We start from the raw sequence: 27,465 nt of genomic DNA on the forward strand, positions 1-27,465 counted from the left end.
AATCAAGCGCCCGATTTTAAATGTGTATTAGTCACACACTCAATTTAATTTTATTATTGATTTTTTTAAATAATATAATAACTAATACCACTACATTTTATATTTTATGTATACTAAACCAAATAAGTCGTTGTGACGTGTACACAAAAAAATGTACAAATTTATATACTTTTCATCTTTTCATCAAGAAAAAAAAAAAAAAAACTGATGTTAATGAAAAACATTGTAATCGATTCGACAAAATAAAAAACACGAACATGACTTACACATAATTGCAATACTTATAATTAAAATTAATTAAGTGGTTTTTTGTGATTGGATATTTAAAACTCAAGAAAAAAAATTGAAAAAAGAAAATTATGAATGTTCAATGTAGCAGATACGAATTTAAATTAAATCAATCATAAATAAATAACTTAATGATTTTAAAATTATAATTATAAAAAATGCACGTACTGATTTTTTAAGTTTGTTAATAATAACTTGATTATTTTTCATTTGATATTTTTTTTAATTGTAAAAATCAATTGTCTATTGTACAAAACTATATAATAGAACATATCGTTCATTTTACTATTTTACCTCCATGAATCCATGATTTGTATTCTCCCACCACTAGTTAAGAGTAACAAACTCAATCTCCGTAGTCCGATCATAGTTTATACACGTGTTTTTGAATTTAACAACGTGGTATTCACGCAAGTATAAATCAAATATCATAAATAAATTTAATTTAAAAAATTAGTAAAATGAACATCGATACAAGTGACAGTGATGGTAGCGGGGATGATTGGGATGAATTAAAAGAAGACGAATTAATAAATATTTCTTGTTTATTTTGCAAAGATGAGTTTCAAGGTTATAACGATGCTTTGAATCACATCAAGTTACAACATCTATTTGATATGCCAAAATTAATAAAGGATTATCAGTTAGATGATTATTCTTTTAGAAAATTTATTAACTTTGTCAGACAGCATAAATTAACGCCAAATGATATTGGGTCAATTAAATGTGATACATGGGATAATGATAGATATCTAACACCCATTATTCCAGATGATGCTTGGTTGATGTTCGGTAAGTTCTACTTGCTTTTTTTAGTGTTTACACCCAGTCGGATTTTATTTTCGTATTTTAATTATTTTTATCGTTTTTATGTGTTTAATTTTAATTCTGTAAAAAGCTTTGGAATTTTTTTCTTCAATTAGCCAAGTTAGGAAAAAACTTTCTATTGCCAAATCATTAAAGTTAAAATAAGCTCAAAATTTAGATAACAATAACATCATATTTGTAGTGAATATATAATTTTATTATTCTAAAAAGATATTAAAATCAGTGTTGGGCAAAAATAGCATTTATTTTGAGGATATTACTATAATTTGCTCCTTTTACATGCCTTAAGCACGAAGCGCGTAGGAATGTTCTACTAAGGGCTAAAAATCAAGATTTCAACGTTTTGTTTTAATTTAAGAAATAAATGACTGTGAACTTAGCCGACAACCGACAATCGAAAATTTTGACAATCGATATTTCAGCGAGGAAATCGATTTTTTTTAATTAAAAAATAGCAGTTGTTCTTTTTATGAATACTTACTTAAAAGTGCATTTTTATTTGTAAATGAAATATGATTTTTTTTTCGCGATGAAATTTTGAAAATAAAACTTTGACGAGTGCTCTAATCAACACTTTTAGATAAAAAAATCTGAAATTGAGTACTAACCTTTTTTTTTAATAAATTTAGACCTGCAATTAATTATTTTTTTTGAAAAATCACTAGAACGTTGGGCAAGCAATAAAAATTAAAAAAAGAAAAAATTAGGAAAAATAAAAAAATGCAGGCCTTTATTACACCCAAATCTACAAGTGCATTTTTTCAGAATTCAATTTTTTTTATTTCCTACCAAATTATCAATTTTTTTCTAAATAAAAGATTCTTTTTTTGGATATATATTTAGTTTACAAGCTCACTTTACTTAAACAATACATAAAATTCACTCAATTTTCGAAAAACTACACCTGCATTTTTATAAATTTAGGTTTTATTCATAAAAATTATATTTTAAACAAAAAAAACTTTTTTTTTGTCAATTTAATTCAATATATATATATAAAGGATTTCCACTTATGTATTGACTCCACGATATTTCTGAAACCATCAAGAGTAGAGACTTTAAATGTAATAGGAATATTTCTTTCGCCGAGTAGAGGTCAGCTCAGAACGGATTTTACGAAATTCCACTCACAAGAAGCGTTGCTCGGGCATTAAAAATGCAAAATTTCCGTTTTTAAACTATATAGCTCTTAAAGGCTCCAAATTTGGTAGAAATTTTCTATGTGTGATGTAGAAGTGATCTAACAGAGGATTTTATGACAACCTATCCCCAACAAGGATTGCGGGGGTGCGTGCTAACAATTAAAAATTTCATTTTACAAGCTATAGCTACTAACAAAGAATGAAAATCATTTCACTACGGAATTCATTAAATTCTATTTCTTATAAGGATTGTGGGGTTTCTCTTGAGGTTCTATCAAATTTTATGTCTATAGGAACTGTAGTTGACAATTTCACTAGTGAATCAGTAGATTTCCACTGATTTAACCAGTGGACATATAACAGCGCGAATGCGCGCAAATATTTTGTTCATTGATTTAATCAGTGGATTTCACTGATTCACGAGTGAAATTCTCATGCACTGGTTGGAATCAGTGAAATTCAACTGATTAATTTTAAGAGAGCCTTTGACAAATGAAAGATTCTTACTAAATTCGGAGTCTGTAGGAGCTATAGCTTGTCAATTTTTAACGCCCGAGCAACACTTCTTGTGAGTGGAATTTCGTAAAATCCGTTCTGAGCTGACCTCTACTCGGCGATAGAAATATTCCTATTACATTTAAAGTCTCTACCCCTGATGGTTTCAGAAATATCGTGATGAGTCAATACATAGGTGGAAATCCCTTATATATATACATATATATATATATATATATATATAAGCATTGAGATAAGCAGTAAGCTTGAGAAAATAGATCAGATTGGTGACATCAGTGTGAAGGTAGATAGTATGATGAGCAAAGTAGATGGGTTTAAAAAGTCTATTGCTTCGGTAGAGGGGAAGATGGATAAGTTGAGCCTTGATTATAACTTGCTGAAGACTACTGTTAAAGAGCTTGAGAAGCGTGTGGCTATCGTTGAAAAGGTACAGCCTGGTGTTCCTGCTGACCTCGGTGAAGAAATAAAGTGTGCTGCGCAGAAGGTGTGTGATGGTAGTCTGGAGTTGAGAACACTCCAACTTGAATCTCAACTTTTGGCAGATGAGATAAGTTGCTCGAATTCCTGAGGAACGGGGTGAGAAACTTATGGAGAAGGTTATGTTATTTTCCACTACTCTTGGAGTTCAGGTTACTGAAAATAATATTGTTAAATTGGAGCGACTTGGTAGAGCTGGTGCTGCAAATCGAAATGTACGAGTCAAGTTTGCCAATCAGAGATATGTCGATGATATCATGAGGAGTGTAAAGAGTAATCCTGTGAAGCTAGGTGCCATAATGCCTGCAGTGCAGGATCCAGATATTCCGATTTATGTTCATAGGCGACATCCTCCTTCTCTTTATAAGCTTCGTTCTGACGTACGTAAAGCCTATCCCAATATCCAGGCTAAGAATGTTTGCGTCTGTCAATGTTCGATACGCAGATGACAAAGCTCCGGTGAAACTGTTGCCTTCAACGGGAGTAGGTCCTTTGCGAGGTCTACTTGATTAACAGCGAGTGGTTCCCTCTATATCATCATCATCATCATCTAGGAGTGTGTCTAATATTGTTGTTGACACGTTGCGACCTCCGACAAATAAGAACTGTTTAAAAGTGTGTCATATAAATGCTCAATCACTAAGAAATGAGCGTCATTTTGAACTATTTAAAGAATATTTCCGAGTTAATAAGTATGATGTTATTGCTGTGTCTGAAACGTGGTTAAATCACTTGGTGTCTGATGAAATGATGTCCTTGCCATCATTTGTACTTCATCATCATGATCGTCGTCTGCGGAGCGGTGGTAGAGTTGCTCTCTATGTTAGAGATGATCTAGTGTCTGAGTTTGTACTGTCGTCTGCAAATTTGGAAGATAAGCATCCAGAGTATCTGTTTATTGAAGTTTGCGGGTCGTCTAAAGAGCAAATCGTAATTGGAGTTGTTTACAAGCCCCCTAATACTGGCCATCTCGACGATTTAGAGGAGGATCTTGAAACTTTGGTTGCAACCTACAGAAACATGATTATTATGGGTGACTTCAACTCTGATTTGAGCTGCAGTAATTTTTACGGTGATCAGCTACGTAGACTATGTGTTGGTTTTAATTTGCATATTGTTCCCTATCAAGTGACGCATCACCTGGAAAATTCTGATACCTGGATCGATGTCTGTATCGTCAATAATGCAGCAATGGTCCTGTCTTCTGAGCAGTCTGCCCAGCCGTTCTTGTCTGATCATGATTTGATATCTGTTACATATAACTATAAGATAGAGCAGCAGAGATTGAGAAGTTTCACGTATCGGAGCTGGCACAGTATTGACGGTGATGTGTTGGCACGGCTGTTTGATGGAGTCAACATTGAAGATATGGAATCACAAACGACTGTGGATGATATGAATACCTGGTTTCATCAGCAACTTCGTCGGATTACTGACATTGCTGCTCCTGAAAGAACGATACATCCTCGTCGTCCCCCGGCGCCATGGTTTACTAGTTACATCAGGGATCTTCAAGCTCGTCGTGACAAGCTGTACAGGATCTTCAGGAGAACTGGCTATGCCTATAAGGAGTATGCCAGTGTGCGGCGTTTGGTGAAGCAGCGGATAAGTGAAGCTAAAAAGTGTTACTTTGACAATCAGTTAAGTTCGGCAAAGAATACGCAAGCGATGTGGAATGATCTGCGTAGACTTGGCTTGGTAAGGCGGAAGAGTACACTGTCTATTGTTGAGGTGGATTTGAATGAGCTAAATGACTACTTTGTGCAGTCGTCTGGCTACTCTGGTCTTAATGTTGATGTATCTGACATTGTGTCCCGTTGCACTGGCGATGATAACGTATACTTTAATTTCTCAGCACTTGATGATGTTACTGTTAAGAAGACAATAATGCGACTTACTTCCAACTCTGTAGGTCCGGATAATTTCCCAATTAAGGCGTATAAATGCTTAATATCGTTTGTGTTGCCATTTGTTACATTGCTTTTTAATAATTCGTTAAATTCTGGCGTCTTTCCTAATGAGTGGAAGTTGTCGCGTATTGTCCCAATACCTAAGAGAGCAAATGCTGAGATATGTGCTGATTACCGACCTATATCGGTGACGAGTAATTTGTCGAAAGCACTTGAAAGATGCGTACATGATCAGATTATTAAGTATGTTACTGAGAACAATTTTATAGATGAGTACCAGATAGCTTTTAGGGAGGGCCTGAATACACAGACTGCTGTAATAAAGCTCTGTGATGATATTCGCTTGGCAATAAATGCATCTAAAGTCACTGTAGCTGTTTTCTTTGACTCAAGTAAGGCTTTTGATTCTGTAAATCACAAAAGACTATTACACAAGTTGTTATTGATGAATTTCTCTACTGATGCCATTACGTGGATTAGGTCTTATTTGACTCAAAGAAAGCAGCAGGTGTTTGCTAATGAGTGCGCATCCTCTTGGAGGAATGTATTAAATGGTGTGCCACAAGGCAGTGTGCTTGGCCCTTTATTGTTCTCGCTTTATATTTCGGATCTCTCTCAACAGCTGAGCTGTCGATATTTGCTTTATGCTGATGATTTAGTAATATACTTGCCCTGCTATCCAGAATAGATAAATGAATGTGTTGCTGCCCTGAATGCTGAAATAGTTAAAATTTTAGAATGGTGCAATATCAATTATATACCTTAAGTTAAATGCATCGAAGACAAAAGCTGTGATTTTTGGTAGTAGAGTTAAAGTTAACTGTAATAATTGTAAGTATGCTGATTGTATTCGCGTAAATGATTGCATTATTCACTACGATACGACAATTAAGTATCTTGGCGTGTTAATTGATAGCACTCTCACTTGGGAAAATCAGGTTATGAGTGTTTGTAATAGGGCAATGCGGGTTCTGGCGCAGTTGAAGATTAATAATGAAATCTTCAACGAAAAACTACGTATAAAGCTTGTCACCACGTTAATATTCCCAGTGTTTGATTATTGTTGTGCGGCTTACTGCAATATTACTAATGACTTGCAAATGCGATTACAGCGCAAAATGAATTGCTGTGTTCGCTATATCTATAAAATTGCGAGGGCTGAACACATTACTCCGTACTTTAAGAGGTTGGGTTGGTTAAAGCTGAGTGACAGAAGAAACTACTTTATAGCATGCCTCTTTTACAAAGAAATATATTTAAATTATCGTCAGCTATTTAAATGTCACTTAGAATTTTTGCCGGTTACCTAGATCTAATTGTTGGATGTATGATAACTCGTTTCTTGTTCGTGGTATACGCATCTGGAATGCGCTGCCAGCTGAAATTACAAAAGCCGAAAGTTTCGAAATATTCCGTAGACTGTGCTATGATTATTATTTCCAAAATTACTGATCTGCTATATTGAATGTTTATTACTGCTATTGAAGGTTGTTGAGCTTTGTATAACACAAGTATTATTTATAAGCATGATTAACATGTTATTACTGTTAATTACTATATTTATTTTGATTTTATTTTTATGTATCTAAAACTCTGTACATCATACACTAATTATAAATGTATATTTGATGATGGTTCTGAGGGAGCCTAGGCTCCAGAATCCAATAAAATTATTATCTATCTATCTATCTATATATATATATATATATATATATATATATATATATATATATATATATATATATATATACTAGCTGTTACCCGCTCGCCCGCTGGGCGCTTTATAGAATTGTATTTTTAGATCTAGATTTGAAATTTAATTGGAAGATTGTTTTGACTTGCACAGATTCCAAATTCCATCAAATTGGTCTGTATATTGTGTCCACATGATTATTCTAGCTAAAATTCATTGTAACTTTCAATGTGCAATCACTATAACATTCCCGTGGCTTTCTTCCAAAAATGAATATTAATTGACACGAAGAAAAAAAAATTTTAATGAGCATTGTAAGTTTTAGTTAAAGTAATTGCAGGTCTCATAAGTGAAGTTGAAATCTGCCTAGCTTAAATTGTGACGAATTTCGCTGTTAATTAAAATTTCTTCCGTAACATCAATTATACATAGAAAATTATTTGTACTTGTTTTTTACGAATTTTCTTAAAATGAGTAGCCAAATTTTTTTTCTATATCTCATGTGTTTAGAAAATGCAATGCTTTTAATCTGTTACATTTTCGCGATCCCGTAATAAGAACAATTCATCGGTTATGTGATCAGCAAAAAAAAAGTATGTAAAATTCTTAGTCGACTTTTTTGCCGCTGCCAAAAACGATTGTTGTAAGAAAATTTCACTAGCCATGAGTCATCTTGGAAGCGATATTATAAATGGCGTACCTCAGGGTAGTGTGCGGACCCTTACTCTTTTCTTTATATATTTCTGATCTTGCGAAACGGTTAAAATGTAAATATTTATTTTTATGCAGACGATCTAATTATATATGTTTCATGTTGCCCATCGCAAATTAATGAATATGTTGCTATGTTGAATAATGAGATAGAAAAAATTGTTGATTGGTGCAATTTAAATTGCTTGAAATTGAATGCTACAAAAACTAGTGCTATTATACTAGGAAGTAGGCAGAGAGTTAGCAGTAATTTTGTAAAAGTGCCCAAAATATAATTGTCAGTAATCATGTGATTCCATATGTACAATCAGTTAAATACTTGGGTTTGATAATTGATAATACTCTATCGTGGGAGAATCAAGTTGTGAAAGCGTATGTATTCGTGCGATGAAAACGCTAGCGCAACTAAAAATTAATAATGAAATTTTTAATGAACAAAGTTACGCATAAATTGGTTACGACCTTGATTTTTCCCATCTTCGATTACTGCTATTGCTGCTTATACAAACATCTCAGGCAAATTACAGCATAGATTGCAGCGTAAAATAAACTCATGTATAAGATATATTTTCAAAATTTCGAGATTTGAGCACACTACTCCGTATTATAAAAATTAGGCTGGTTAAACTTGATGTTAGAAGAGATTATTTCATAGCTTGTTTATTTTACAAAGAAATTAAGTTAAATTACTGTCAATTATTTAAATCGAATTTAGAATTTCTGCCGATTGTGCTAAGAGAGGTGACGTCAGAATGATTATCTACGTCTGCCAAGTAAGTACTTTTAATTTATGAAAACTCTTTCCTAATTCATGGTATAAAAGTTTGGAACTCGTTACCGGCCGAAATTACATTAATTGACAATTTCGAACAATTTCAACAGGCTTGCTATGACTTCTTCTTACAATAAATGTTAATGTTATTATTTCTCTGTTAATATGTTATTATTTTAAGAATTAATATGCTCTTACTTTTTAATAATTTAATATCAAATATTTAAATTGTATTAAAAACACTGTATCAAATGTATACATGTAAATGATAAAATTTATGTATTGTTGATGGTCCTGAAAGGAGCTTAGAACTCTAGGATCAAATAAATTTTTCTATCTATCTATCTATCTATTAAGAAAGAAAAATATTTAAATCCGTTGACCTTGGAGGCCATCCCGGTATTTGCCTGTTTCTCTTCAGATTCTATCAAATTTTATATTTGTAGGAACTGTATTTAAAGAATATGAATTTTTTGACAATTATTACTCCCGCACTTCTATGTGGGGGAGGAATTTCGTAAGATCCTATTCGAGATAATTTCTACAATATAAATAAAAGATTTCAACAAAACTTCGAGTGTATAAAAACTATCGATTGGAAATGAGAAATTTTCATTGTTAACGCCCCCACCATCCATTTTGGGGTTAGAATTCGAGAAAATCCATTCTCAGCTGAACTTGACATCGTACACGAAGGTTCCTACCAAATTTAGAATCTGCAGGAGTTACAGTTTGGAAATTAAAATTTTAGATTTTGACACCCACCCCCGCAATCCCTATCGGAAGTAGAATTTTTTGGGATCCGTTTTGAGATGATCTCATGACAAATGAAAGATTCCTACCTAATTTCAAGTTTGTAGAAGTTACAGTTTGGAAATGGAAATTTGAAATTCTAACACCCACCCCCGCAATCCCTGTCGGAAGTAGAATTTATTGAAATCCGTTTTGAGATGATCTCTACATGACAAATAAAAGATTCCTACCAAATTTACGCCTTTTAGAAGCTATGTTTTGGAAATTAAGATTTTTTTTTGTCAACACCCACCCCCGCAATCCTTATTGGGGGTGATTCGTCGTAAAATCCGCTCTTAGATTATTTCTACATCACATAGAACATTCTTACCAAATTTGGAGTCTATAAGAGCTATAGCTTGGAAATTAAAAATTTTAATTGTTAACATCCACCCCCGCAAACTCCTGTGAGGTATCTTAAAATTCGTTCGTATATTATTTCTACATCTCTTAGAGAAAATTCCTACTTAATTGGAGTCTGTAGGAGCTATAGCTTGAAAATTAAAAATTGTCATTGTTAATACCCACCCCCACAATCCGTATTGGGAGTAGGCTGTCATTAAATCCACTCTTGAATCATTTATACATCACATAGAGCAGATTCTTACCAAATTTGGAGCCTATAGGAGCTACAGCTCTGAAATTTAAAATTTTCATTATTAACACCCACCCCCGCAACCCCTTGTGGAGTAGGATATCGTTAAATTCGTTTATAAATTATTTTTACATCACTAACAAAAAATTCATACAAAATTAGGATTCTCTAGGAGCTATAGCTCGGAAATTTTAAATTTTCATTGTTAACGCCCACCCCCGCAATCCATATTGGGAGTAGATTGTCATAAAATCCACTCTTAGATCATTTCTACATCACATATAGGAGATTCCTGCCAAATTTGGATTCAATAGGAGCTATAGTTTAAAAATGGGAATTTTACATTGTCAACGCCCCCGCAACCCCCCTTGTAGGTGGAATTTCGTAAAATCCGTTCTTAGCTGACCTTTACACGGCGAAAGAAATATTCCTACCAAATTTCAAGTCTCTACGCTTTATGGTTTCAGAGATATCGTGATGAGTCAATATATAGGTGGAAATCTCTTATATATATATAGATTCACAAATATAGGTATACAAATACATAGAGTGATCATATAATGGTACATGATCATCTATTAGGGCTTTTACCTTATATAAAAATTTTTAATTTTTTTTATATTTAATGCCTTCTTATTATCCTTTAAGAATTGAATTTTATAATTTTTTAATTAACGCCCATGCAAGGATTTGTGAGGGTGGCATTTCATAAAATTCATTCTTTACAGCTCAAAAACTCCAAAAAAATCAATCTGGCCAAGTTTCAATCCTTTAGCTGCTATAGATTAAAAGGTACAATTTCTTTTAATTTTACGCCCACGCACGGACATGTGGGGGTAGAATTTAATGAAATTTATTCTTAACAGCTCAAAAACGCCAAAAAAGCATTCTGGCCATGTTTTAAAGTATTAATAGCTATAGATTGAAATTTACGAATTTTTTCTTAATTTGACGCCCACGCACGGGCACGCCAGGGGGGTGGAATGTCACAGAATTCGTTTTTAAAAAATTTCTAAATGTAATTTGAAACATTCTGACCAAGTTTTGTACTATTAAAAGCCATAATTGAAAAATATGAATTTTTTTTCATGAACACCCCCGCAACCCCCCTTGTGGGTGGAATTTCGTGAAATCCGTTCTTAGCTAACCTCTACTTGGCAAAAGGAATATTCCTGCCAAATTTCAAGTCTCTAGGTCTTATAGTTCCAGAGATATCGTGATGAGTGACTATCTATATCTATAGAAAGTCTCCTATATATATATATATATATATATATATACAATCGCGTTCATTAATTCGAGTCAGTTTCTATGTTTAGGGACTTATGGAAATCCCTAAATTTGGAGGTTTCTAAAATCTTAAATTGGAAAATTTTAAAATTAGCTTTTAGTAAAATAAGTTAAACGTAAAAAATGATAATATTAAAAAAATAAAAATTTAAATTATGTCAAAAGTAAATTAAGCTTGTAGAAAAACATGCAAGTAGAAAAACAGCCAACTTAAAAATGGAAATCTCTAAATAAATATATTCTTAAAATCAGAAATTAAAAAAAAAAGAATTCATAAAAATTTAAAAGTCTTTAGATTACCGAATAAAAAAAAAAGAATAATTATAAATTGAATGAATTAAAAAATAAATAAACGAAAAATTTGAACATCTAAAATAAGGAAATCTTAAAAAAGAGGTTATTTAAAAATACGATCTTTAAAAATTGGAAATTACTAAATATGGAAACTTTAAAACTTTACCTCTTGAACTTAGCCAATACTAAATTCTGTAATCGTTAAAATTGGCCGTTTCTAAAATCGCTAGTTCGTGAAATCAGCCGATTCTAAACTCGGTAATTATTAAAATTGGCCGTTTCTAAAATCGGTAAATCGTAAAATCAGCCGATTCTAAACTCGGCGATTCATAATAATAGTTAATTTTAAGCCTAGATTTTACGTATTTGAGGCTATTAAAATTAAAAAATTTAGTTATTGACGAAATAATTAAAAATTAATCTGTTATTCGTGGTGATTCGTAAATCTTTTAATAAAAATAATATATTTTTCATGTTGATATTTTTTTTATTTTAAGAATATAAAAATTTAATTTTTTAGAGGTGACCTAACGGCCAACTCTCGACATTTATAATTTTTACGAGCTTGAAAAGCTAGAAAATTGTCCTGTGGTCTATTTTTGTTTTATATATATGATGAAATTGAATTAACCCTGGGTCTAGTTTTTTATTATTGGTATTCTTACTATCTCTAACAGCCAATTAAAAATTAATCGAGCGAATTGTTAGACGATGATAACAGATCTTCCAGGTAGCAAGAATTTCAGCTAACTAAATTGATATTCGACTTTTGTTTGACTTTAAATGTAAAAAAATTCATTAAATTTTGACATCCAAATAATAAAACTAATATCACTATTCGAAAATCAAAGAGCTAAAAATTTTTTAGTACAAGATTATTGAGCTCAAATGCATTTTAATTTGACATTACACTTAATAGTTTTTCTTTATTGTCATTCGTTAAAAAGGACTTATTCAACATGTTGATGATCCTAAGATAATTGAGATAATAATAAAATATCTTAAATTAAAAGTATCTACAAATGTAATTTGTTTAAATTTTTGTGATTAATTGCAAAATAATTTTGCTCTGATTTTTCAGAAATAGTATGCTTAAAATAATTAAATTTATCTAATAACTTCTGTGATTGTATTTTAAAAAATTTAACTTTCTGATATTTTACTTTTTATGCAAGGATTGATCAAATGAAATATTTTTTCTCGGGAGCATATATTTCGAATTATTTTATGAAGAATAAAAAATGCATGTTATCCTTAGTAATGATTTAGACAATATCAACTTCGAATAAAATTATAATTATAGTTATAACTAAATTTCTTGTGTAATCTATGTAGTATAAAAATGATTATTATTATTATTATTTATGTTGTGGAGTAAAACATTAAAGTTTGTTGATTGTTAATAAAATATTGACTTCAGATATTGAAGAATTGGATGACAACTTGATCACAAATCACCGTTCAATCGAAGTAATCGAAGAAGTTAATGAACCTCATACACCAATAAACAATGAAAGATTAAATTCTTACCCCGTCAATGCTGAAAATGGCTGTGTTACATTATCAGAACAGCATTTCGTCGAGTTACAAAAAACAATTAAGGAATTGAAATTACAATTAAAACAACGTGAAGCAGCCTATTTTTGTGCTAAAGAGGTATGGATATTTTTATAATGTAATTTATTATTTCCAAGTTTCGTTTCCTGTTTTACTTAACTCTTCTTTATTCCCACAATGAAAAAAAGTTTTTTTTTAAGTTTCTTGTATAATAATAATAATAATAATAATAATAATAATAATAATAATAATAATAATAATAATAATAATAATAATAACTTTCCGGCAAAAATAAAGTCTCCGCTACTAACACGCTCGCTGTCCCAGTCTTACTATACTCTTTCGGTGTCTTAAAATGGGCCCGAAAGGATCTGCGAGATCTCGACATCAGAACCCGTAAGACTATCAACATGAACCGGAGCATGCACCCCAATTCATCAGTCGCCAGATTATACCTCTCCCGGTCGATCGGAGGGAGAGGTTTGCAGAGCTTGGAGCGGCTTCACGATCGTTTAGTCCTGGGTTTAACACACGAAGTTGTCAATTTCACTGCAGATGAGGATGACTTTCTTATGCAAATTGTTCATAAACATGAGAATGCGCATAAGGGGTCGTTCTTATATAAGGCAGCAATATATGCGGCAAGAACCCTTGGTCTTGGAGAAATAAACGCTCTTATGGAACTCCGAAAGGAGGAATTCAAGAGCGCCATCAGGAACGCCGAGGAAAAACTACTCCTAGGCAAACTGATGGACAAGTCTATGCACAGCGTGTTCTTCAAACACGTGCGTGATCATGGCTTGTCCACCCAGCTGACGTTTTCCTTCTTAAAGTCAGCTGGCCTGATGTCCGAGACTGAAGGGTTCATATTTGCTTGCCAAGATGGTGTCATTAACACTCTAGAGTACCGTAGCAAGGTGCTCCAGGTGCAGCTCCCGGACACGACCTGCAGGGCGTGTAAACAACATCCGGAGACGCTTATGCACATTTTGTCAGCATGTCCTGTGCTGGCGAGAGGTGCATACATCTAGCGTCACAATGCTGCCTTGAGAGTACTGTACTACTATCTTCGTCACCGCTACGGTATTGACGTGACACCGGTGCTGCCTTATCTGCCAGGAGATATTCCCCAGGTTGTTGAGAATGACAGTTGCAAAATTTATTGGAACATGCCGTTTGCAACAACTCGGCGGATAGATCACAACAAACCTGATATTGTACTCTTCGACAAGGCTACTCGTGACATTTATGTCATTGAGTTCTCGGCCCCGGCTGAATACAACATCTCAGCCAAAGAAGAGCACAAAAGACAGATATATCAGGATCTCCTGTTTGAAATTGGCAAACTTTACCCAGGTTACCGTGTCAAGCTCGTCGTCCTGATTGTTGGCGTCCTCGGAGGGATGAAACAGTCTTTTGTATCCTCACTTGCCAGAGTTCCAGCTTGCTCATCAAAAGCTGAATTCTTGGCGGTCAGGATACAGAAGGCTGTCATACTAGGTTCCCTCCGTCTACTTAGGAAAATGACTTTGGCCTGCTGTGATCACTAACCGCCTTGTTGTGCGGAGTGGTACAGCAGTAATGGATGGAGCTCAGGCTGGGCCCTCGGAGAATCGGACTCCGGGGACAACCCCCCTGAGCATTTAATAAAATAATAATAATAATAATAATAATAATAATAATAGAAATAAATTCCAAAAAATTAGATTAAAACTATACTTCCAGTAGCTTAATTTCTTGAAAAATTTTTAATTTGAAAATAAGTACAAATAGCAACTGAATTTAACTTTTGCAATATTTTATTCAGCTGAAACTAACTTTGTTAAATCAGTCTTCTATTTTAGGTTTGAAGTTATTCACCATTTAGATAGCGAAAATACGAAAAATTTTGAAAATTAAGAAGAGTTAAAGTACTTAAAAATTGATCAACTAGCTATATTCATAGTAAAATATAATTTTTTTTTGTTTCAGCAAATTGAAGAAATGCAAAAAAAAGTACAAAATCTAATTATTGAAGATGATGTAGATATACCTAAAAGATTATTGAATAGTACAGGTGTGCTTAACGACGACGGCTATTTCAATACTTACAGCCATTTTGCTATTCATCACGAAATGCTGACGGTAATCTAATATATCTATAAATATATATATAAAAGTGGTTTTATGTTACAAGCGTCATTACTTCATACCTATGCCCCACCACAGCCTCATGGGGTTTTTATGGTGTGGTAGCCCTCCATTTCCCATCTTTTAAAAAGTTTGTAGCCTAGAGCTGCGGGGATTGGTTTTGGAGATATGGGGGTTGTGGTTGTGGATATTCCCTGATTAAGAAAAGGAATTTGAAATGATTTGAAAAAATTGAAAAATATTTAATTTGAATATTATATAGATATATTTTTTGCATTGAGAAGATATTTCTAAATCCATCTCTTTATCAGGATTCAGTGAGTCGGATCCAGCGGTTGTGCTGGGATACTTCAGAATTTTTCGTAATAATCTATCACGACACATACACTGAGCTATTATAGTATTCTAGAACGTACCTAAATGCTCTAAAACATTTAGTCTCTTTCAGAACTATGAACCTGAAGTTCAAAACGTTGGATGCCAACGAATTTTCAATTTGCTTGAAATCAGAAAAACATATTACTAACAGCAAAATAAGGTGTTGAAAGTATGAAAAATTAAATAAAAACTTCGTATGGGTACCGGAGAACAAGTCCCATCCTCACAAGTGAAGGCGTCGAATTAAAAGATCCGAAAAAATTACTTGTCTGCTTTTGTTTACTCTAAAAAATTCTGAAGTATCTACTACACTCATATATAGACTTAAAAAAAATTCACCGTGAGGTCAACCTCCGTACTCCGGAACCCCGTTAATCCGCCCGCACATGTAAAAGAAAAATTGAAAAAATTACTTCTATGCTTTTGTTTACTGCGAAAAAATTCTGAAGTGTTAAGAATACTTGTACATGTTTAGAAAATAATCACGGTCGCCTTCCGTACTCCGGAACCTATTTATTCCACCATCGCATTTCATTGGTGAATTTTGAAAATTATGAAAAAAATACTTATATGCAGAACTTGTTTATTTAAATAACCCTCTTTATTTAAATTAAAACTCTTTATTTAAATAACCCCCTCTTACTTAAACGATATATCAATGTCATACTAAAACGTTTCAGAATAAGATTTTAATAATCAAGCTTTAATGTTATTTAAAATACATTTACAATATTATTTTTTTTTCTTGATAATTATTTAGGATACAGTGAGAACAGAAAGTTATCGTGATGCACTTTTAACCAATTCTCATTTGTTTAATAATTGTACGATGCTAGATGTCGGTTGTGGCACTGGTATTTTGTCAATGTTTGCTGCCAAATCAGGATGTAAAAAAATCATAAGTGTGGACCAATCTGATGTTATTTATCATGCAATGGATATCGTCAGGTACTACTATAAAATAAGTTGTTCACAATAATTTACCAAATGAAATTTTTGAAAACAATCAAATTAAAAATTTTTATAAATTTAGTTCATTTTAAAATCGTCCCCGGCATTAAATCACTAAAATCTATAATATTTTCAGAGAAAATAATTTGAATGATGTAATTGAATTGAAAAAGGGACGATTAGAAGATATTAATCTTGGAATTGATAAAGTTGATGCAATTGTATCAGAATGGATGGGATACTTTTTACTATTTGAAGGAATGTTGGATACAGTGATTTACGCCCGTGATCATCATTTAAAAGCGGGCGGAAAATTGTTACCTAATCGTTGCACTCTAAGTGTAGTGGGTAGTGGTGACACGAGTAAGTTAAAAATTGATTATTATTAGCTTATCTTTTGTTAATTCTTAATTAATACTTATAATAAATATAAAAAATGAATTTTATTTTCAGAACGTTACATCGACCTTGTAGATTACTGGTCGAATGTTTATGGATTTAAAATGAGTTGTATGAAAGCTAAAGTTGTCAAAGAGCCAAGTATCGAAATTTCTAATGTTAAAGATATCGTTACAAACGTATCGCTGATTCAAAATTTCGATCTTTATACAGTTGATACGAATTGCGTGAATTTTACTGCGCCTTTTGAGTTTAATATAAAAAAAACTGGCTCACTTACTGCTATTATTGGATATTTTGATGTTTTCTTCGATCTTGACAATCCAGTCAAGTTTAGTACGGGACCACATAGTCAGCCTACTCATTGGAAACAAACAGTCTTTTCCCTCAGTGAACCAATCAGCATTACCGAAGGTATTTGTTATTTCTAAGAAATCTTTTATTTTTATTTCTCTGTTCCTTATAATTATCAATTAATATCTACGGTGATATTTTTTAATGAGTTTTCATCAGTAGAAAATTTATTACCAATAAGATTTGTGTAAATCGAAAATTTCACTTGACAGTATCCATTATATTAATATAAAATATATCTGGCTTTAATTAACCAAAATTGAAACCTGTGTAATTTTTTTTTTTTTTTTTTTTTTTTTAGGTGAAGTAATCAATGGGAAACTGATTTGTCAACGACATCCAAAAGATAATCGTGCATTAATAATTACTATTGTAATTAAAAATCATAGTCAAGTTTACTATCTTGATTAGTAATAGTATACAACTATATGATTCGCAATGAAGATTAGTATTTAACAATTGATAATGATTTTACAATTCATAATTATTAAAATTAGGTACATAATAAATTCTTGAAAAACAATGGCACAAGCTATACAATGAGACAAAAAATGAGACATGATTTTTTCAGATTACACTACAACAAAGTTGGCTTCTTGAGCTATATTATATTGTTCCAGTAGTAACACCAAACTTTCATGTCGACATTCTGCCAAGCATAAATTAATTTTAGGCTAATGGTTCAGGGAACTATTAGCGTAAACGAAACTAAACTACCAAAAAGTTTAAATTTTGGTACAGATTCGATGAAAATTATTTTTTTTTTACTCAGACAATCTCAATTGAAATGAAGGAAAAATTTTTAAATATAATTCATATTTTAGTTATTACGCATTATTGTTACTGAGCTTCCTTTTTGACAATCGATATTCTAGGTTATTATTGAATATTCTAATGTAATAATTAAAATAGTATAAATTTTTCGCTCATTTGAGCTTCAGCACAATTTTTCTAGCCTTGTAAATTTTATGCTATCTAATATAAAATAGTTTTATTTTAAATAAAATAAATTTAAATTGACATATTTTTTAGAATTATATGAATTTACTCGAAAATAAATTACGTAAAATATTAATATTTGGAAGTACTAAATTTTTTAACTTCCCGTTAAGAAAATCGAAGATTTTCAAAAATCGGGAAGTTATTGTTTTCACCCCGTTTTGCAAAAATCGAGTTTTCTCCTCAGATCTCGACGTTTGAAGGTCACAGGAAGCTTCCCTGACTATCCCCGCGAGGTTGTCACTATGTCTGTATGTATGTATGTGTGTGTGTGTGTGTGTGTAAGTATGTAAATCGCTTATAACTTTTGAACGACTAAGCCAATCGGAACCAACCAAACGGCATTCTAAAGAGTTCCCTCAAACTTATATTTCCTGAGAATTTGAACCGATTCGGACCGATAGATTTTGAGAAATTTTGAAAAATAAGAAAAAAATTATTTTTGAAAGTGGTTTTTTTGGAATAACTTTTAAACGGCTCGATCGATCAACTCCAAAAACTAATCCGCCCTTAACCTTGAAAAACCATATCGATCACCGCTAATACGGTCAAAATCGGTTGATTCGTTCGAGAGATAGCGTGAATAAAAGAAAACCGAAAAAAGTGTTTTTTTCACATAACTTCGACATTTCTTATCGGATCGTTTTTGATGAAATAAAATAATTTTTAGAGCTTAAAAAACTGCGTCGATCGCCGCCTAAAACGTAAAAATCGGTTCATTGGTTCGAGAGATATCCTCGACGAAATATTTGAAAACAATTGTTTTTTCAACATAACTCCGACATTTTTTGGAATAACTTTTAAACGGCTCTACCAATCAATTCCAAAAACTAATCAGCTCTTAACATAAAAAAAAACCCACGTCGATCGCCGCCAACCGCGTAAAAATCGGTTCATTCATTCAAAAGTTATTGCGGCTTAAAAATTTGAAAAATTATGTTTTATCAAACTTCTATCAGACCTTTGAGCTCGAAGAGCTCAAAAGCATAAAAAGTTATCTCTTTAAATTGATAGTGAACTCATAGAAAATTCTGATCCTAATTATTTAACTAGCTTATTTCATGAGACTATTATTGAAATTCTTGAAGAATTTGCACCTATTCGTTCACGCAAAATTACTCATGTTCCTAATCCCTGGGTCACAAAAGAACTTAAAACCAAGTGCAAAGAACGTGATACTTTGTATAAACGTGCAAAAAGAAATAATAATAAGGACCTATTAAATCTTTTTAAAATTAAAAGAAAGGAATTAAAAATAAAGCTTACGGAGGCTCGTGAAAATTATTTATGCAATGCACTGAGTAATATTCCATTAGGTTCAAATGTATGGAGTAAACTTAAGCATTTGGGGTTAATTAAAGGTTCAAATTCCTCGCCTTTAAATTTCTTTGACTCGAGAGAATTAAATAATCACTTTGCAAAAATAGTAAGACATCATCCACCATGTAATGAAGCAACCTTTGAAGAAATTAAATTGTCTCATAGTAGTTTGGTAAATTGTTCCTTTGTATGGACAGAGATTGACATTGTAGATGTAACAAAAGCTCTTCATCTCACTCTCAACAAATCTAAGGGTAAAAGTCCGGATGAATTAAATCTTTATTGGCTAAAAAACAATATTCCCCAGATAACAATCTTTCTTACACAGCTTTTTAATCGATCTTTAAATACTGCTATCTTCCCTCAAGCTTGGAAGGCAATTTACATCTTACCATTGAACAAGACCTCTCCACCGCGTTCCCTCTCTGATACACGACCCATTGCAAATACTTCACATCTAAGTAAGGTTTTCGAGAGAATAATTGCTAACCAAGTAGTTACATATCTTGAGGATAATAATCTTATTGATAAATATCAATCAGGGTTCAGAAAACATCATAGTACTCAATCTGCCCTATTAAAATTAACAAATGATATTTCCAGAGCTATGGACAGTAATCAATTAACTCTAATAGTCTTTTTTGATTTGACCAAAGCATTTGATTATGTTAACCACAAAATTATTATAAAAACCTTGATAGAATTAGGATTTTCTCTTGAGACAGTTAAGTGGTTTCTGTCTTACTTATCTGATAGGTCGCAAGCTGTACTTGATAGAGATGGTAAGCCAGTTGAGTTTAAAACTACAACATCTGGAGTTCCTCAAGGGTCAGTTCTAGGACCCATATTATTTCTATTAGTTATGAACTCTGCGGCTAAACGACTTACTTATACAAATCATGGTTTATTTGCTGATGATAAATATATTTATTTACATTGTTATAGTCATCAAATCCATGAAGCTACTAGACAGTTGAACCTAGATGCTCAAGCAGTAGTTGATTGGGCCAGAGATAATGGGTTAGAAGTAAATCTACTTAAAACTAAAGCAATGGTAATGGGATCAAATAACAAAGTAAAAGCTCTTATGCGAGAAGGTATTCCAAAGCTAGAAATTGATGGTGTACCTCTACCTTATATTGAATCAATCAAGTGCCTTGGAGTTCATTTTACGTGTAATTTATCGTGGAACTTACACACATCAAAAACTATAAGTAAAATCAATTCGGCATTATATAGCCTGAAATTACGTAGAAATATTTACACTTCATCAATTAAAAAATTACTTGTATCGGCAACTATTTTACCGTTAATTGATTATTGCTCTATAGTATTATTAAATGCAACTGATGAAAATGATTGTAAACTCCAGCGTTCTTTAAATTCAGCAATTCGCTTCATCTTCAATTTAAAGCGAGATGAACATGTCTCGCCTTATAGACGTGAACTGGGATGGCTCTCGATAAAGAGTCGTCGAATTTATTTTACTTGTTGTTACTTTTATAAATTATTAGAAATTGGTAAACCTAGCTATTTGCGCAAATTATTTCAAAGAAGACCTTACTGTACGACGATCTGAGAGACTAGCAGCCAAGAAAAATAATATTCTCTTTAAATTCCCAAATTTCAGTACCACTCATTATGAGTCTTCTTTCGTAATTACAGTTATACGATTATGGGAAGAACTACCAGAGGACATTATAAATTCATCAAGCTTGGAGGTTTTCAAAAATAAAATTTTTGATTATTTATTTAATTTAGATGTTTGATCATAAACTGTTGTAAATGCTTCTATCATTATTTTATTAATCTTCAAACTTCGTTAACCTTCTTTATATAGCTTCTTTTTAATTTAAAGTTTCCTACCTGTCTCTTTAGTAACATCAAAGATTCTTAAAATTATTAGTTAATTCTTTATAAATTAAATTTTTATATTAATTTTTAATGTAGTATATAATATTATCACCTATCTAAAAATATTATTATGTAAAACACTCTAAATATTTATAAGTTAAACTGCACAATAATTTAAAATTATATGTATACTTACTCTTTGTCATTCGGCAACTGCCTTGACATAATTTTGTTAATAAACTAACTAAACTTTAAGCTCAGAGAGCTCAAAATAACATATAATTAGTATCTTTGAGCTCGGAGAGCTCAAAAACATCATTAGTGCAATTTTAAGCAACTAGATATGAAATGAGCGGGAAGTTGCACGGATGGCCTTCAGGGTCTACCGTTTTTCTAATTTTTTTTTTAATTGTGTGTGTATGTAATTTATCAATATTTACAACTCGATATTGATAATCTTCATCATTTTCTGATTCTCCTCACAAGTTCCTTAAAAAGAAGGTACCGAAATTTGATTGTTCCTTTCACTGTTTTCCAATTTTTTAAGACTATTTTCCTTTAAAAAAAAAAAAAAAAAAAAAATTATCTTGCAGGCCACCGTGAGAACTTCCAGTTACATTTAAGTTCGAAAAGCTCGAGAAATTTTCTAATATGGAGTTAAACTTGTTATGTCCGAGAAATATGATCTTAGGATTCGGTAGCTAACTAACGGAGGTTCGGAAAAACAGGTGAATTTCTCTAACGAAAGAATCGTTAAGTTTATATTTTATGGGTCCGCGACGGTGAAAACCCCGGAGAGGGCCCCTTGAAGAAGACAATCGACCTCGGAAATAATAAAATGTCCTCCACTTACTTTTGCAAATCCCAACTCCAACGATGATTCGGCTTTTAATTGGACTTGTACCTTTGACTTCCGCTGCTTGGCTTCTCTCTTCCTCCTGCTGACTGGAGATTGAAGGTTGAAGGTTCTTAACTTAGGAATGATGATACACTTCGATTCGAGTTTTTAGTTTATATATTCCGTTTAAATGGCCCTATGGGCAAACACGTCTTAACTTACACTATTCACTTATTAACTAATAACAATATAAAACAAAGATTGAAAGTATATGAGTTCGTAACCAGAGTAACGACTCCGGCAAACAAAAGTTCGCCGATTATAAATTCACAGAAGAAGAAAATAATTTGAGAGGGGACCAAGTCACCGGAACTGCGGGAATCTCGATTATCGTAAAAACGAATCGTGGCTCAAAGAATCACTATCACAGAACTCGGAAATACCGTTAAGGAAATCGAAATGAATAATTAGGGAAAAGGTGACTAATTAATTTAATAATTGAAGTCGGCCTACACGTAACGGGGTATAGGACTCACCCGGGCTCTAAGGCAGAACTGTTACCTTGTAAATGAGCTGACGAATTATGGTGTTCGGGGTTTTTATCACCTCGGTCGCGATTTACAAGAGGGGCTACTAATTAAACAATTGGTTCCTTTGATGAGGTGACAATGCGCGATAATGTGTATTCTTTAGCCACGAGTGAGTTCCCTACTGTTTAAAATTTCCAATAGAATCCCATCAAAAGCGACAAAAGCCACTTAGAAACCCATAAATTTTATTGGTTTCTAAGTGGCTTTTGTCGCTTTTGATGGGATCTTATTGGAGATTTTCAACAGGGTTGTCGCGCAGTCCAGGTCGTTGTTTCTTAAATATGCAAGCGCTGCACTTTTCGGCAGGAATGGGAGGCCCTGTATTATAGACGGTACGCCGGATATAACAAACTCGTCAAGCTCAAAAATATAATTTTTATACGTTTTTGAGTTTGAAAATTAAGTAGTTGTATTAGAAAAAAACTTTTTTGAAAATAGTGAATTGAGAATTGCAATATCCTCCGAACGAATCAACTAATTTTAATGCGCGGTTTGTGGCGATCGACGTTGTTTCTTGAGGTCAACATATGATAAAATTTTGGAAGTGATTGGTAAAAATAAAAATTTTTTTTTTAAATTCTATATTTAAGAATATTTAAGTATTGTCACATCGTCATTCAGGACCAAATTTTCAATATCTTCATTTTCATAATTTAACATATTAAAATTGGTTCAAATTTACAAAGAAGTCTAAGTTTAGCTGAACCTTTTCAAATGACATTATTGTTCAAATTAGTCGAGCTGCTCAAAAATTATGAAAGGTGTACACACACACACACACATACACACACACACACACACACACACATACTGTCGTCATCGTAAGAATTGTCAGAATAATTTTCTAGGGTCTTAAAACGTAGAGATTTGACGAGAACTCGATTTTTAAAAAACTGAGTGATACCAATAACTTCCCGATTTTTTGGAAATCATTGATTTTCTTAGCGAAAAGTCGAAAGCTTCAATTTACCGTTTTTTTTAATCAATGGAGGATTTTTTCAATTTGAGTTAGACAATTTGGTAATTAGACCGTCGATATATAAATGGTTTCTCTAACTATAACATATAATGTTTAAACTGTAGAATCGTCTAATTGAAAATTCTGATCAGCGCAAAACTGCTTTTATTTTAAATAGAATATGGATGAATAGGTTATTATAATTATTTTTGAGAGTTCAATAAATCGTACAATTTATCGCTATATGTAGTATCATGCATTTCAAAATCACGTTTAGTTAATAATAAAAAATGTCGACCATTAATTGCAAAAGACTATGTTGAATTGAAGAATAATTCTGTCCTAAATATAATGCAGCATAGATTAACTAGTCGATTGTATCTTCTTGACTCCAATCGTCTATTACTCTTCATTCAATCAGCAATTCAAGGCAGGAATTCAACTTAATTTTATAAAATAACGGTCTTAATGATCTCCGGGATATTTCTTGTATAGAAGCATGTCTCTAGAACCTGACTACACCACATGCATACACATACACATACTTACGTCTTCGATTTGAGGAAGTTTTAATGAGTTGGCCAATAGAAATATTAGCACTAAAATTTCTATTGTATATTTAAATTGGGATAATAGATAAAGATGACAGTCAACCCTTATTTACTCAATAACATTTGGTTAATAAAATCAGCAAGTTTTGTAAATTCATCTTTATGTCGATTATATACAATGAATATAATTCAACTGTCCCTGATAAAAAAAAAATATTGAGACAAAGAAAAAAGTATTGAAAAGTATTGGTTTTCTAGTCAATCCAATACTTTTCAATACTTTTTTTTTTGTCTCAATACTTTTTTTTATTCAGGGGTCTTAGGATAGTTTACTGAAATAACTATTTAGTTTCTAAAAAAAGAAATAAAACATTGTTAGAAACACTTAGTTTCTGTTTGTATTAGCATAGAGTTAAATAGTTAAATCGAAGTAACTAGTCATCTTTTGATGTTAATTCAAAGTTTTTTTTATCGATAAAATTCTCCTTTCTGTTGATAGTAATGTAGATTTGTTTAATAGCATGATGGTAAATATCAAAAATAATAAATAATTATTAAACTCTCAATCAGCTGATGTATTGGACATTAGAGGAACCTGTTCAAAAACTGCCGACAAGATTTTAGAAAGATCGGTATGTGAGGTAATTAACAAAGTTTTTTAAAAGATAAAAAAGTTGACGTTATTATGGATAAACTATCACTATTTATTTATTTATTTCTCGGTCATGGAGCTTAGCTCCCTGTGACCATATTTCTTACATAAGTTACAAAGGTAGTTATAAGAAAAACACACTTTACTTAATAGTAGTCAATGTAATAAACTAGTAATAATAATAGCAATCTTAAAGAAAAGTTATTAACAAAAATAACAATAGCAGTAGTAATAGTCATTACAGGACATTTTCAAACCTCATCATCAAACAGCATCTTTCAAATTTAACACTCACTCATGCTCATCCACAGATTCGGTAGAATCTGGCGCCAAGTTCCGTTCAAATCCGTTGTAAACGGAGCGCCAGACTACCGAGTCCACAGATTCGGTAGAATCTGGCGCCAAGTTCCGTTCAAATCCATTGTAAACGGAGCGCCAGACTACCGAGTGTGTTTACTGTAAGCAGAACGGTATTTCGAGGTTGCAAAATTTTATTTAATTCGACGGTACTTCTTGTTCCTAAATTTTATATTATAACAGTAATTCATACTTTATTTTACTGATATCAATTAATTATATTCAATTATAACCATTAATTTACTTGAAATTATTAAATTTTATCAGCACAAACTATAGCAAGCTCAAAAATTTCGATCCTGACTTTTTTTCGATGTAAAAAGTGACATGCCACAGACTAAGTAATTCGAGAATGCATGGTAATCCTCCAATAAATGGGAAACTACAGTTAAAAATAAATTTCACAGCTTGCATCTACACCCGCCAAGGTGCGCTGCAATTATTTTTACATAAACTGTAGCTTCAAGGGGATAGTTTGCTATCAAAAATGCAGCCAACTTGAGATTTAAGTTAGTTCTAATTGCAAATTTATTATAATTACAAAAAATACTGAAATCCGAACAAAAACAGTTTCACTGTAAAAAAATCGCGACAAGTCCACGTTCATAAGACTATTAAGAAAAAAAAATTTTTTTTTTTTCTTTACAAAAAGATATAAAATAGAAAAATTAAAAAATCCAAGTAACCGATATGATTGTATATGATTTTCGGAAATTAAAAAAAATTTTGTTGTAAATTTAAAAATTAAGAAAAAAATTTTGGAACGTATTTAGTGTGCGTGGTTGCAAAATATTTTACTTTTAATGAAATTCGTAAAATCTATTTACTAGGACTTTAAAAAATTGAAATACACAATGACGCACACTAAATACGTTCCAAAATTTTTTTCTTAATTTTTAAATTTACAACAAAATTTTTTTTAATTTCCGAAAATCATATACAATCATATCGGTTACTTGGATTTTTTAATTTTTCTATTTTATATCTTTTTGTAAAGAAAAAAAAAATTTTTTTTTTTCTTAATAGTCTTATGAACGTGGACTTGGCGCGATTTTTTTACAGTGAAACTGTTTTTGTTCGGATTATAACTTGCTCCAAGCGTTGCAAGAACCGGAAACAAACATTGCGAAATTCCTGCAATGTGGCAGCTGATGTGACCTCAATTGGAAGCGAGTTCCAAAAATTACAGCCCGTTACAATAAACGATCGCTGATACGTCGCTGTTCTCGCAAAGGACACTTTTAACGTATCAGTCTTACTTAAATCTCGCCGCGTAGCAATGTTTGTTTTCGCAGCTCTAGCTTATCTCCAAAAAGACCAGGCCTCATAAGAAACAAAGCCTTATAGAACTCGCATGAGATTAACTGTAATCGGCGATCACGAAGCATTAGCCAATCAAGACGCCGCCGAACGGCGGTTCATATTTAGAACTATGACTCAAATTCAAAAGATAAAATCTTTGAGTCGTGTTTATTGAAGATGAAATTCTTCTATACTTTCCGTATTTAGTACGACCTAAAGTAGGCCAGCCACGATTCGAAATAAAATTTTTATTTGTGTTTGGAAAAAGTAGATATTAGAAAGATAGTTTAACGCACTTGATGCCATATTTTAAAGGCGATGGCGTCATTTTGGAAAATACAGTATTTTATTACTGCTCTGTAACTAATGAAGAAAAAATTGAAATTCTAACTGCAAACTAATGCAGATTTTGCACTAGTAAATTGGGTGAAGGTTTAAGATCTGTATGTTTGTGACTTTTATCGAGAATCACATGGGATAATTTATAAAATACACTAGACTAGCTCTGATAATACAACAGGTAAGCTCTAAAAATGCAGCACAAAAACATTCTTACCGAAAATATTATTTGATACAGATCCTGAGCACTGCAAAAATATCTTCTTCACCTGAACCAAATATCTTTTTGACTACACCATAAACGTTGACTATGATTTGTCGATTGACAAAGAAATCAGAATAAGAATAAACTTATAACCACAAAGACACTACACTCCGAATGAAATAGCTAACTTGCTAGAGGCAACGAGCGTGGAAATTACAGTCTATGGCTTATGAAATCTATGAATATTTCACTAAATCTATATCTATTGAATATTCGATAGAGTGGAACGATGACTTATTTGTTACAATGATCAGATTAAGTTTAATCCCAAGATTTGATGATGCTACGTCTAATTATTCAATCCACATTCTTGGACTACGAAGGCATTTATTTTTCATATCCAATCCGGTATTTTCACGATGT

At 32.1% G+C, this 27,465-nt stretch overlaps 1 protein-coding gene across 2 annotated transcripts; it reads left to right on the forward strand.

The window, feature by feature from the left end:
- Positions 1-543: 543 nt before the first annotated feature.
- LOC123262354 (protein arginine N-methyltransferase 1) lies at positions 544-18,038 on the forward strand. Of its 2 annotated transcripts, XR_006508926.1 has the most exons (8): positions 544-1,080; positions 12,729-12,964; positions 14,837-14,989; positions 16,134-16,321; positions 16,461-16,687; positions 16,778-17,137; positions 17,379-17,574; positions 17,649-18,038. XR_006508926.1 is itself a non-coding variant. In XM_044724521.1 (7 exons), exons 1-7 carry the CDS (start codon positions 750-752, stop codon positions 17,486-17,488), a joined length of 1,605 nt encoding a protein of 534 aa, XP_044580456.1. In that variant the 5' UTR covers positions 544-749; the 3' UTR covers positions 17,489-18,038. The 2 variants fall into 2 exon arrangements, 1 of the variants encoding a protein (XP_044580456.1); XM_044724521.1 differs by having other exon boundaries at positions 17,379-18,038.
- Positions 18,039-27,465: the final 9,427 nt, after the last annotated feature.

Source organism: Cotesia glomerata, linkage group LG4 (assembly GCF_020080835.1).
Source record: "Cotesia glomerata isolate CgM1 linkage group LG4, MPM_Cglom_v2.3, whole genome shotgun sequence".
Classification (NCBI taxonomy): domain Eukaryota; kingdom Metazoa; phylum Arthropoda; class Insecta; order Hymenoptera; family Braconidae; genus Cotesia; species Cotesia glomerata.